At 42.5% G+C, this 12,571-nt stretch overlaps 1 protein-coding gene across 1 annotated transcript; it reads left to right on the top strand.

The window, feature by feature from the left end:
- Positions 1–5,757: 5,757 nt before the first annotated feature.
- LOC136424377 (neuronal acetylcholine receptor subunit beta-3-like) lies at positions 5,758–10,967 on the top strand. Its single transcript, XM_066412945.1, has 10 exons — positions 5,758–6,017; positions 6,268–6,489; positions 6,799–6,987; positions 7,685–7,800; positions 7,907–7,951; positions 8,077–8,186; positions 8,660–8,847; positions 9,418–9,735; positions 9,981–10,113; positions 10,451–10,967. The coding sequence occupies exons 1-10, from the start codon at positions 5,855–5,857 to the stop codon at positions 10,812–10,814; spliced, it is 1,848 nt and encodes a 615-aa protein (XP_066269042.1). The 5' UTR covers positions 5,758–5,854; the 3' UTR covers positions 10,815–10,967.
- The last annotated feature ends 1,604 nt before the right edge of the window (positions 10,968–12,571 follow it).

Raw genomic sequence — 12,571 nt, 5'->3', positions numbered from 1 at the left:
TTCCTTGTTTCTGGGTGAGTGCTTTTTTTTGCACGACCCCGACGTATACACTCATGCACACGTATGCAGGTACCCTGCCTCAAACACAAACATCCATATATACTCACACAGACCCGCACAGGCATATTTCCACACAAAACGTTACCCTCCTAATGTTGCCAAACTCCGTATCAGGTCTAAAACAGATGATGTGGTATCATCTAGCGTGCAAACCGCGCGCAGTTTCACAGGTCCTAGTAATTTAGACCGGCTGACAGATATACTGTAAAATCATTGAGGTTTGCGGCATTTAAAATTCAGTTGTTTTTCGTAACTCTGAGTAAGTAGTTGAAACGGCCGTAGTAACAACTGAAGTTAGAACAGTTTTGACCAGTTTATCGAGTTCCAATCAAGAGCTCACCACAAAAACTGTGAACTAATATAAAAACTCCTCGAACATTCTAAGGTTTACAGTACACGTGTATATATTATTACAAGGGTGTGGCGACATGAAGGTCTGAGTTTGCTACGTTAATAATTAATGGCGGGTATACATTATACCTGCTGATGTTAGGCTGGGATTAAGCCATATATACAGATACGCTACGGTATTTTATTATGTCGTGTACATGACAGATTCTAATTCAACGCGCATTCAATATTCAAAAATATAGTTTGGTCAGTCTTTTGTCACCCTCATAACAAAGTCATTTCAACGTGCTAACTTTAGTTTTCGAAAACTTCTTACACTGTAAGCAATCCATGTGTAAACTCAGTGCATCATCGTAAAAACAAAAGGTGGTCCCGTCTGGCATATAAGCCAGTTATGTAACATCATAAAGGAGAAGCTTGTTTCTTATTTATCCATTCTTAACCCTATTAAGACCGGGGGCGGCTTTTGAGGCCCGCACTGACTTCTGTGATGTTGCATAACCCCTGAACGGCTTATGCTAAAGCCGCCAAACATGGTGACTATTCCTTAAACTTAGTTGGCAACAATGTAAGATTAATCATATTAGTTTATGACTTGTCATATTCCCATGGAAACGGGTTTCAAACTGACATATTTGATAAACTTCACTAATATCGGTTTTAACAGTAAGGTTTTCAACTTTCCTTTCCAAGCCACACATATTTTGTTGCATTGACATCAATTTCATGTAACTTTTTATGGTTTGATATTAATCAATTATGCTAAATTGATGACGTCATTGGTCAAAATCTAGGATGGCGGACCGTGTCATTAGCTTAGGTATAAATAGTCAAGTTCCCTTCAAAATGGTCCCTACCTGGTATTCTTCAATACAAAAAAACATTGAAATAAGCGTTTTCATGCCTTTTTCATTGTATTTCATTGTTTCTTGGCGAGGTTTCTTGCTGAACAAATTGTATTTTTGAAAATTCAAGATTGCAAACCCAAGATGGCGAATAGCTAAAAGATATTTGACGTCATTTTATGACGTCATTTTGTCGTCATCGCTGTTACTATTGACAGCGAAAGTCTTCAATATTCTATTAGTTATCATTTCCGTTAAGAATTTGCTGCATATATTTTATGGGAATACCCTATTTATACGGTTCCAGCCAAAAAAATCACGTGAATGACGTCATGATTACGTCATATTAAGTCATCAAGGTGTCATAGTGCACACTTTACTTACGCACAATCTAAACATTTGGAGGTCATATTAAGTAGTTTAGGAGTTACAGTGGTCCAAATGGAGGGCCCATAAGCCAATGTCTGTTACATTTTTCAATACTCTGGCCTCCTCCGTCAAAGGAGATGATGGAGCTAATAACATCGGTGAGCCATCCCTCTTGGTGGTTGCCGGGCAAACTATTCTTCAAGTTAACGTCACTTCCGGATCGACCTTCACACTTCCACTCACACTCGCTACATGGCCCCAGACCCTGGACTACGACCCGGTCACCGACTACGTGTACTGGTCAGATGGTCGTCGCGAAGTCATCAAACGGGCTCGTCGTGATGGAAGTGGGAAGGAGACCATCATAGATACCGGCGATACTTGTGAGTTATGATTACCACCTTATGATTTCAAATCAGAAACAATCCTAGCAAAACACCACTTCAGCGGCCGTGCAAACCTGCATTCAGATGAGAGTCCAACAGATGTAATGACCCCGCTCATTTTGGGCCTGTTTAATGTAGATGGTGACTTCATACTAAATGTTGTGAAGTCAGTTGTAAAGTACAGAGAATGAGCCAACCCTTTCTTCTGCCTGAAAACTAGTATCCAGATATTCCAATACACCTGTACACATATACTCGTATAATACAATTTTTAATATACAATGCGCATACAGTATATGTATGTTTTACGATTTTTTTTTACATTTTCATCATAAGGCAATCTCTCTGTGCACACTGCGATACTGTTGTGGTTTACTCAGGAGTTTCTATCATAAAACTATGATTTAAAATTTTAAGACTCAAGTGTAGACTTTCGAAAATGGTTTAGCTTTTCTTATAGAGCCTAACGTTCTGACACTGTTTTCTGCAGATGTCTTTGGCGTGGCTTTGGACCACGCTGCTGGGAATATCTACTGGTCTGATTTTGACGCAAAGACTATCTCTGTGGCAAGAAAGGACGGAGCGTCCGCCAGGACACTTCTGACGTCACCAGCCATCGGGCGGCCCGAAGGCCTGGTCCTGGACCCCAGGAACGGGTGAGCAAAGTGCATGCTATTATATAAACATGCGGTTGTACGTGTGCTTTTGGCTTGGACCAAGCTGAGGGAAATATCTACTCGTCTGACCGTAACGCAAACGATATTTCTGAAAAAAAAGAACTGAATCGTCCACCAGACATCGGGTGGGATCAAAGTAGGTCAGAAACCCACACACACATACACATGCACGTAGACACGCGGGCGCACGCACGCACACACACACACACACACACACACACACACACACACACACACACATATATATATATATATATTCACAAACGCGCGCGCGCAAACACGCGCAAACATGCACACAGACGCAGAAACTTGGGTGCGTGCGCGCGTTCGTGTCTTCGCGCATGTGTAGGTGTGTGTGTGTGTGTGTGCGAGTGTGTGTTTGTGTGTGTGTTTATATACTAGTGAGTGTTTGTATTCCTGTGTGTTTCTGTGTGTGTTCACGAGCGCGCGTGTGCGAACGTTTGTGTGTTCGTGCGTGCGTGTGTGTGTGCGTGCGTACGTGTGTGTGTGCGTACGTGTGTGTGTGTGTGTGTGTGTGTGTGTGTTTATGTGTGTTTGTGTGTGTATGTGTATGTGAGTGTTCGTTTATATGGGGGCACTTCTTCACAGACTGATGTACTGGTCGGACGATGATAATGAAAGAATTGACCGCGCTGCGATGGACGGCAGTGGTCAAACCACCATCATCACGGGCCAGACTGCTACTGATGTCATCACAATAGACTACAACGGTGAGGAAACAGACATTAGTAAGAGACATGTTATTGGTATAATTATGCACGCGTGATCAGTATATAGATTTATGCATGCATAGAAGAATGATTTACCAGCTACGCACAACTTTAAAAACTTGTGTTGAGTAGATAACTTTAACCCAATTCATAATTTTAAGACTCAGTTATTGGAAAGCTTATCCGTTTATAATCTTAGTACATGTAAGATATTACGCATGCGCAAGTTGTCTTCTCTATCGGAATCCATCTGAACTTCAACTTGGTATCGACGAAGCAGTTGAATATTCGAGTAGATTATCATATTTGTTCATCCTACTTAGAGGATCGGCTGTACTACCGTAATCATGCGTACGGCATCTACAGCTCAGACCTGCTGGGCAACGACATCCGACAGGTTCTGTATGAAGACGGGAAATTTATTACTGGAATTGCTGTTGATGAGAACTACGTCTACTGGACGTCTAGGTGGTGGGATTCATCATCATCATCACAGCGGCGTGGAAAAATCGGAAAGTGAGAAAATTACTTTTATCTCCGAGGAACTCCGATCTGTCATGTGCGACAGGAATTTGTGGAGACACGCGTGTCACCTCTGAAAAGAGGATGAGCTTATTAATAACTGAACTGAACTTGGTACATACTGCTTTCTCTGCTTAGCACTCAGCATTTGGGAAAGAGTATGAAAGTTAAACACACATCACTACGAGCGGATCAGCCCCCTGCTGTAGTGACTTGCACAAATGCGTGTGGCCCAAGGACTATAGAAATGGAGATAGCGCCACCCCTATGCGTCTTTTCAAGACGCCCGGGTCACTTTAACTTGTAAGTGCATATGTCTGTTGTTCGCCCGTCATATAAATATATGGAAAGACGCAACAAGATGTTCTGATTCACACCTGCAGGTTGTCCAAGTCTAACCAGACCAAGAATGTCCTGGTGGATGACCTAGATGACCCATCCGACCTCTACCTGTCCACGGCAAGACCTGGTAAGAATGAAACATTAACCACGATCAGTACTTCCAACTTATAGGAACTGGTTATTAATATGTCTCTTATGCAAATACCTCAGGAAAATCTGCCACGGCAGCACCCCCTGGCATTTTATTAATGGTCATTAATACACGTCTCTTGTACCAAATATGCAATACGTTTAGAACTTTCCATCTGTCCCTCATTAGGGCCCATGGACGGTGTAGATTTTAGGATCAAAACTCTAAACGGTTGAATATTTTGCTATAGCCTTAGATTTCCCAAGTCCTTCCTAAAGATATTTCTTGTGCTGTGGTCTGTCACAACTAATTTGCTCAAGTCATATTCCTCTCCAGCTTCCATCGTCTTCAAAATAAAGATTTGCTTGTTTGCAGATGAAGGGCAAAATTAACAGACTGTTTTCTCTACACAGCAATCCGCTGTCCCCTGGGGTACCTCCGGTGCGGACACGGACATGGCTGCATCCTGGCGTGGAAGCGGTGTGACGGGCGGACGGACTGTCGAGACGGGGGTGACGAGGAAGGTTGTGGTGAGTTAGTTTCACTCGGTATTTGAACGTTCTTCATTTGATATTCCCGTTGCTTCTAAAATGAACTAAAAATGTCAAACGGCACGTGTCATTTTTGACCCAGTACGGTGTTTTGAGGGTTTTAAACGTTCTTCCAGTTGCTTCTAAAATAACATATCTGGTAGAAATAATAGGTTTCCCACTGTTGGCAAAGAGGCTGAAAAATGTTTTATATTCAACATTTCAAACAATGCTTACACGGTGCACACAAATGGTCATTTGGCCCTCTTGATAAATTGTTCAATAAAGGCGACTTTTAATCTTACATACTTACTATAATGATTTATGTGCATGTTGGGTAGATTTGTAAATCGATTTTTATTATTTGGTATTGCTTATCAGCACCTTCTGCCAATGTTGAAAGCATGTGAATGTTGTAATGTCCATATTGTTGTGATTTCCAGATTGCCTGCCAATTCCGGCGGAGTTCAACCTCGGCGGTAGACTTGCGATGCTGCCAAACCAGCTGGGCCAGGCGACGTTTGAGGAGATACAGAACTCCTCTGCCGTGGAGCGGCTCAACAACGCAGAGAACCAACACCCTGAGTTCCGGGAATTTGCAACTATGGTCATCTTCCCGCGATGTGTTGCCTCCGAAGAGAACCCTTCCTGCACTTCGTCTCGAAATGCAGACAACACAACCTCCTGCATGTGAGTAAAAACGTTGCGTTTGACTAGTTGGACATTGTGGCAATTGTCTTAACAATTAGCTAGCATCCACCAGGCTTTCCTACGGGGGTAGTCATCATAGAATTCGGCTGAACGGAAAAATCAGCCAGGAGGGTGAGTCCACGGGAAGGTTAACATTTCCCCCTCTGTCAAACCATTTCGGTAGCCAAACACCACATGCAGGCAGTAGTAGCCATAATCTCATGTTTTGCAGGGACAAACAACTGCTACCGTGTCGTTCTTGGTGCGAGGAAGTCCTTAACATGGCTGATGAGCAGATGAAGAACCAGTTCCCTACCTGTGACTTGTTTCCGTCTCCACAACACGGTTGTTGGAACTCTGAACCAGAGACGAGAAACAATGAAGGTAAGGCGGAAGTCTAGACACATTACTTTCCACATGAAATAACATTTTAAACTGTGACGTCAATCATATTTTCATATTCGCGTCAACGTGCAGAACGTTTATATGATGTGGTCGGGTATCATTACTCTGCTATCTGTGGCAGCTTCTGTTCCGTGTATCTCATGACACGTTTGATTTCAGCACACGCATTCAGGCATGTGTTGAACCTTTTATACGACACATTGCTGATATGGCCGTTTCTTGTCCTCAGTTTGCTACCATGGCAGTGGAGCGAACTACCGCGGTACATGGAGTAAAACTACATCCGGGGCAGATTGTGTAGAGTGGTCCGTTGCGCAGAATGGTTCCTACACAACAGACTACCCCTGGGCTAACCTGGATAACAACTACTGCCGCAACCCTACAGGTCTCAGTCGGCCATTTTGTATGACGGAAAATGGCAGCCAGGAGGAATGTGACGTCTTTCCGTGCAGTAAGTTGTCTTTTCAAGATGTCAGACATACTCCAAAAGACACCATGTTCTTAGAACCACCCAAACAGATTTTCCTAGCTCTCAAACTTTTAAGATGAAAAGGGCCAAGGTGAAAACCCCTAGGAACACTAATCCCGTATCATCTATTTATGCAAGAGCAAAGAACTTAGGTTGGTGTGTCCTTACTCATGACCCCAGTGACAAGCGACTAGATTCTTATGAAAAGTTTCAAACAAAGAAGCAAAAACAAGGAAACATATATGGACTTTTTAAAAATTTTCATTGCCTCTGCTAACATATCACACCCAGATGTCGACGTGTGCTGGGACATGGGTCCTCCAGACCACGGCATCAGAAGCCCTGACAAGAGGTTCTACTACGTGCTAGAAAAGGTCACGTACACCTGCGACGAAGGCTATACCCTTGATTCCAGACATACTAGCAACATCAGGTGCTTCGAAGGAGGCATCTGGCAATATAACAAGCCCAGCTGTTCAGGTGATTGCGATGGAGTCTTTGAAATGAATAAGCTTGAAAAATTTACAAAGATGTACTCCCTAAAATAGCCCTTCGAGAAAGATTAAACATTCTGTATGTTTTCTGGAAAGCAATAGATGGCATATGGCATACATGCACGATTTCTGTAGTTGTCAGAGCAGAGGTTAGTGTGAAAAACAATATAGTTTGTAACGGATAAACACTCTTTGTCAGCTGTATGAAATGATATTGCATAACAGTCATAACCATGAAAAATCTCCAGGACATTTCTATAAGCTTAACAGTTTTTTTCTGTATGAACGACATATTTACATTATGCCTGTAAGTACTGGACGCAGGTTCACCGCATTGTACATTTACAAATGCAGAAACATCCTTTTTCAAAGGCCAGATTTTGTCCTTTCAATTCAGTTGCCTTTCCAAAAAGGGTAAAAAATTTGCTAAGATACGTATCCCTCCGCGTTTAATGACTTAATGAATATTTCGAAAAATTTGCTTGGATATTTGTTTGCTGTGCTGTGAGAAATTCATGTCAGGAAAGTTTTAAAAATAGGCAACATTCAATGCACCTTCTACTAGTTTTGTCTTTAAGATAAAAATACAAGATACGGCAGCGAATTCGATCAAGTTGACAGTTTCAGCCTTTTATATTAATTGTCTTGCTCTAACGATGATCGTGTACTTTTCGCCTCCTTAGTGGACATGAGGGGTAGGCTGGAGGAGGACGTTCTCGATGGGTACAGCCAAAACCAGGCGCCCGATGGCCACACCGTCATCAGCTTCAACGGCTCTGTGGAACAAATCGTCGACTTGGTACGTTAGAGTACCTGTAACACGTTTTAGATCCTTGTTGTTCTATAACAGACAACCAATTAAAGTAACAAAAGGCAGCTAATCAATGCCACAACTTTTATTTCAGGATGAAAAGAAGGAGCTTCTGGTGGCCTCCATAGTCATCGACTTCGTAAGTGGACCCAGTCATGACAAATTTAGGCACTTTGAAGAATATTATATTCATGTCGCTTTGTCTTTAAGAGTTTTAAAGGTTTAACAATTGTTAAAATCTGCACAAAAAATGATTTCCTTCAGGCATGGCGGGACAACCGGCTGAAGTGGAGGCCGCAGTTTTACGAGAACATCGAAGCCCTCAGCCTCCCGGGCAGCAGCATCTGGACCCCTACATTTACTGTGAAGAAGAAGTATGTAGTTTCTCCTTTTACTCTTATCATTAGATCAAGATTAAAACATGTTAAAACTGCTTTTTCCGGATATATGATTAACTTTGATAGATATTCTTTTATTTCTGCAGCAACATTCTAACTCTACATTTTATAGAAATCAAGATGTACATAATATGTGATTTTTCATCAAGACGATTTTGTGCATATTTTTAGCTAATTGATAAATTAAGTGTTTCAGAATAAGTTCCTGAGAAAGTTACAATTTTTTTAAAACCAACATTAACTAAATTCAGTTTCAAATAATAATCAATTTACGTATGGAACTTGCTGTTTCAGACAATACATACTGTTAATTGGTGGAAAATATTCGAACGTTTAAAGCCTAGACAATTCAGGAGGATTCGACCTTAGTCCAACAAAATGAAGTGCTCTTATAACAAAACAGGGTCTAATCCAACAAAAATGACGAGACCCTGTTTGCTAATCCACAGTGCTGATAGTGAGTACCAAGGCCTGCCAAAGGACGTACCGCTGCTGATCACCACTGACGGTACGGTAACATGGAAGGTAGAAACTCTGACCAGCACCCTTTGTGATGCAGACCCGTTCTTATTCCCTGCCGACATCATGGAATGCCACATCTGTTTCTCTGCATCTTCTGCAGCTGAACAAACCATCGGTAAGGCTTTGCAAACATTTCATTCATCATTGGTCGGCTGCTACGCGGGCGACTGTAAGTTTCCAGTTCTTTCTGTCTGTAAGTTTCAACATTTCACTAAAGGATTTGATAACGGGGGTAGCTCAATAAAAATATTCTCTGGGTTACTTAGGATTATTACAGAATGCTAAAATTTCAGATGTACAACAATTCATAACCCTAATTGTCACAGGATTGTTTTCATTTCTGAACTGTAACTTTAAATGGGATGCAAAGGTTTCAGTAACCTTCCGGCGAAATGAATTGTGTATGTCTGTGGTGTACGTGCTTGTGTGGTGTGGTGTGGTGCCTGTGAGTGTGTGTGTGTGTGTGTGTGTGTGTGTGTGTATGTGCCTGTGTGTGTGTCTGTGCCTGTGTGTGTGGTGCCTGTGTGTGTCTGTGTGTGTTCATGTCTGCGTGTGTGCCTCTGTGTGTGTGTATGTGTGTGCGCGCACGCGCGCACGTGAGTGTGTCGTTTAATATTCTTTCAATATATGTTAACCTCTGCACGTTTCTCATCAGTGCATTGTTGGAATCATTTTTTGAACACAGAATGTGGAGAGGGTATTTCCTGTGAAGTCTGGTCTCCCCAAATAACGGAGGGCGAATGGTATCGGAAGAACAAGATCTTCGCACAAGGCGACAAGGAGGCGTGCTTCGCTATCCATCTGGAGAGGATCCCCCTGTTCCACATCGCCACGACTGTCGGGCCCTGCGTCATCCTGGTGGTGCTGATGATCATCACCTTCATCATGCCCGTAGACAGGGGAGACCGGATCTCCTTCGGAGTGACCATTCTACTCTCCATGGTCGTGTCGCTCGTGTTTGTCACAGAGGTACTTCCCGTCAAGGGGGCGCTGCCATTTTTCGGTGAGTAAATATAGATAGATAGATATAGATGGATAGATAGATAGATAGATAGATAGATAGATAGATAGATAGATAGATAGAATAGATAGATAGATAGATAGATAGATAGATAGATAGATAGATAGATAGATAGATAGATAGATAGATAGATAGATAGATAGATAGATAGATAGATGGATTGGACAATTTGATGAAGATGTTCATGAGAACATTCCACTAACTGTTTACCATGGATGATGTTGCAGCCACACTGATTGTCGTGTGCATGGCGCTGATGGGACTTTTCCTCTTCTTCACCATGGGCATCATCCGCCTCCACGACAGGGAGGGGAGTCTGCCTCCGATGGCGAAGACTTACTTTCTCCGCTACATGTCAAAGTATGTACATTATTATCATAATTTCTTTTACAACTATTAAGAATATTTGGTAATTAGATTAGATAGAAAAATACCAAATACAAATTACAAAGAGGCCTGTTTTGCATTGGTCTGTTGGTTAGTTGCATTAGTTGTGGAAAAGGCTGATCTGAGAAATATATATAATTGGCTGATAACAAAGTGATCATCATTTCAGAAAAGCTTTGCAACTTTTTATGCGTCGGCAGCTTTATTCTAAATTTCTTTTTCTACCTTTCGAAGCTGCATGTTACAGAATTTAACAAAGTTATTTTAAGGGCAAATATATGATCTCTCCGTCTTGTTGATGTTTGTTGAGGTTCCTTCTGCTCGGAGACCTCACAGAGAAGAACGCTGGAAGCGGCGATGGAGAGCCTGTCCTGATCAACAGGAAGCTGATGTTCTCCGCCGATAACAAGGCGCTTGTCCACGAAGAAAGCCCAGCTGATGTCGCCGAGGCAACCCGCCAGCCGTCCCCGCCGCCAACACGCCTGGAGGTCGCTGTGTCCTCCGGCTTCGGTAACGTGATCCGCGGCCTGGAGGAGCTGGCCAAGGCGGTGAAGAACGAGCAGGAGGTGTCCGATTACACCCTGCTGGCCAAGGTCCTGGACAGGCTGTGCCTCGTCCTGTACGTCATCAGCGTTGGCGTGGCCGTGCCCATGACCATGTACTTGAGCAAGTAAAGTTCAGACGCAAGGGCCTGAGCACAATAACATCCTAACTTCATTGTTATTCATTTATTTCAGCTTTGAATGAACCACATGTACAGCCTATTTATTGTTGAGCCGTTCAAAAACATCCATAGACAACAACGAAGTCTAAATTCATTTTTAATTTTTTTTTTAGCTTCTAATGGCGACTCAATGTAGCAGTTTTGAACTGGGGGAGAGACCCCGCCTCCGCCACACCAGGCTCAACTATTACAACGGGCTCATCTTTAAGATAAACAGATAAACAGTAATTTGAATGTGCGCAAAGCCAATGAGGAATATGAAAAATACAGGAAGGATATTGCATTTTCTTAACTTTCAACTTGATCATTTACTTGTTCATCTAATATATATAAGCAAGAAATGCATGTGGCCTAAATATATTTCTGTGTTTCTTGGGGGAATACCCCAAAGTTAGATAGTGATGAAAAAAAATGAGTGACCTTCTTGTAACTATCTTGCACCTCAATCCCACAATGTAGTAGTTAGGATACTCCGTATTCTGTCAGTAAACCATAGTTTATTCACATCTTCTGTAAGTGCATAAATAGACTTGATTAGTGGGAGACATTGAAAGTATCGAGCTGTTGTGTTAAAACTTACAAACGCAACACTTCAGTAAAACTGTAACAAATTTTGTCTATCGGTTTAGCATTGCAGGACTTATATGTACCGCCATGGCTGCCCAACCTCCGGGTGGCTAGTACAATGTCCTGCGAAAAGGACAGAAAGAAAACATCCAGCTGTTACATACTGTTTCTTGGTCTGTGTAGAATTATGAATCTCTAGGATGTTACTTTATATTGCGTGTTATGATTACCGGTGTAACCGGAGATTGTGTATGATTATCATATTCGGAAAACCCAATTATATGGAGAGAAAGATTGATACTATTTCATAACTGTTACAGAAACAATATTGTAAGTCAGAAGCAGACCTGAACCCTTACATGCTGCAGCAGGAAAACAGTGGTTAATAACAGCAAACACACGTGATGCTGTATGTGCATGCAGGATTTCGTCTGATTTCTTTCGTGCATGCTTACCTTTCTTGACAACATTAGAAGGAACTAAAATTTTAAAAAGCGTGGGTTTTATATCCAAACGTACGCAGAAAACTGGGCGTCTGTCATTACTGTTTTATAGATTTCATCTATGTGTGAGTGTGTGTGTGTGTGTGTGTGTGTGTGAGTGTGTGTGTGTGTGTGTGTGTGCGCGCGCGCGTGTGCGTGTGTGTGTGTTTGAGCGTGTGTGTGTGTGTGCGCGCGCGCGCGCGCGTGTGTGTGTGCGCGCGTGTGTATGTGTGTGTGTGTGTGTGTGTGTGCGCGCGCGTGTGTGTGTGTGTGTGTGTGTGTGTGCGTGTATAATATTCTAACTGCCAATGATTCTCAGTGTTGCCATTTACCCTCATTGTAATTCGTCTTCCCAATCTCTTGTCTGTCAAAGCGAAGTAAAAGAGAAAAAATACAGTCATCGAAACATCTCGCTTGAACAAAACCACCCGTGTGTACAAATAACGTTGTGATCCAGTCGGACTTATCATGTCATGCTTCTTCCGCCTCGGCAGGGGGCGTTTCTCTCTCGTGCTGTATGTCCTGTTAATGGTTTCACCTTCTCAGTGACAGGTGCGCCAAAGGACATCAGTGAATACCTCGCTCCAGTTCATGCACGCCGCACGTTCGTATATAGAGCGGTGAAGCTTTTGAATGACAAGCCGACTGAAATAAAGAC

This window comes from Branchiostoma lanceolatum, chromosome 18 (genome assembly GCF_035083965.1).
Source record: "Branchiostoma lanceolatum isolate klBraLanc5 chromosome 18, klBraLanc5.hap2, whole genome shotgun sequence".
NCBI classification, from domain to species: domain Eukaryota; kingdom Metazoa; phylum Chordata; class Leptocardii; order Amphioxiformes; family Branchiostomatidae; genus Branchiostoma; species Branchiostoma lanceolatum.
Note: the sequence above shows the minus strand (reverse complement) of the source record. Positions and strands in the feature narration are given on the sequence as shown.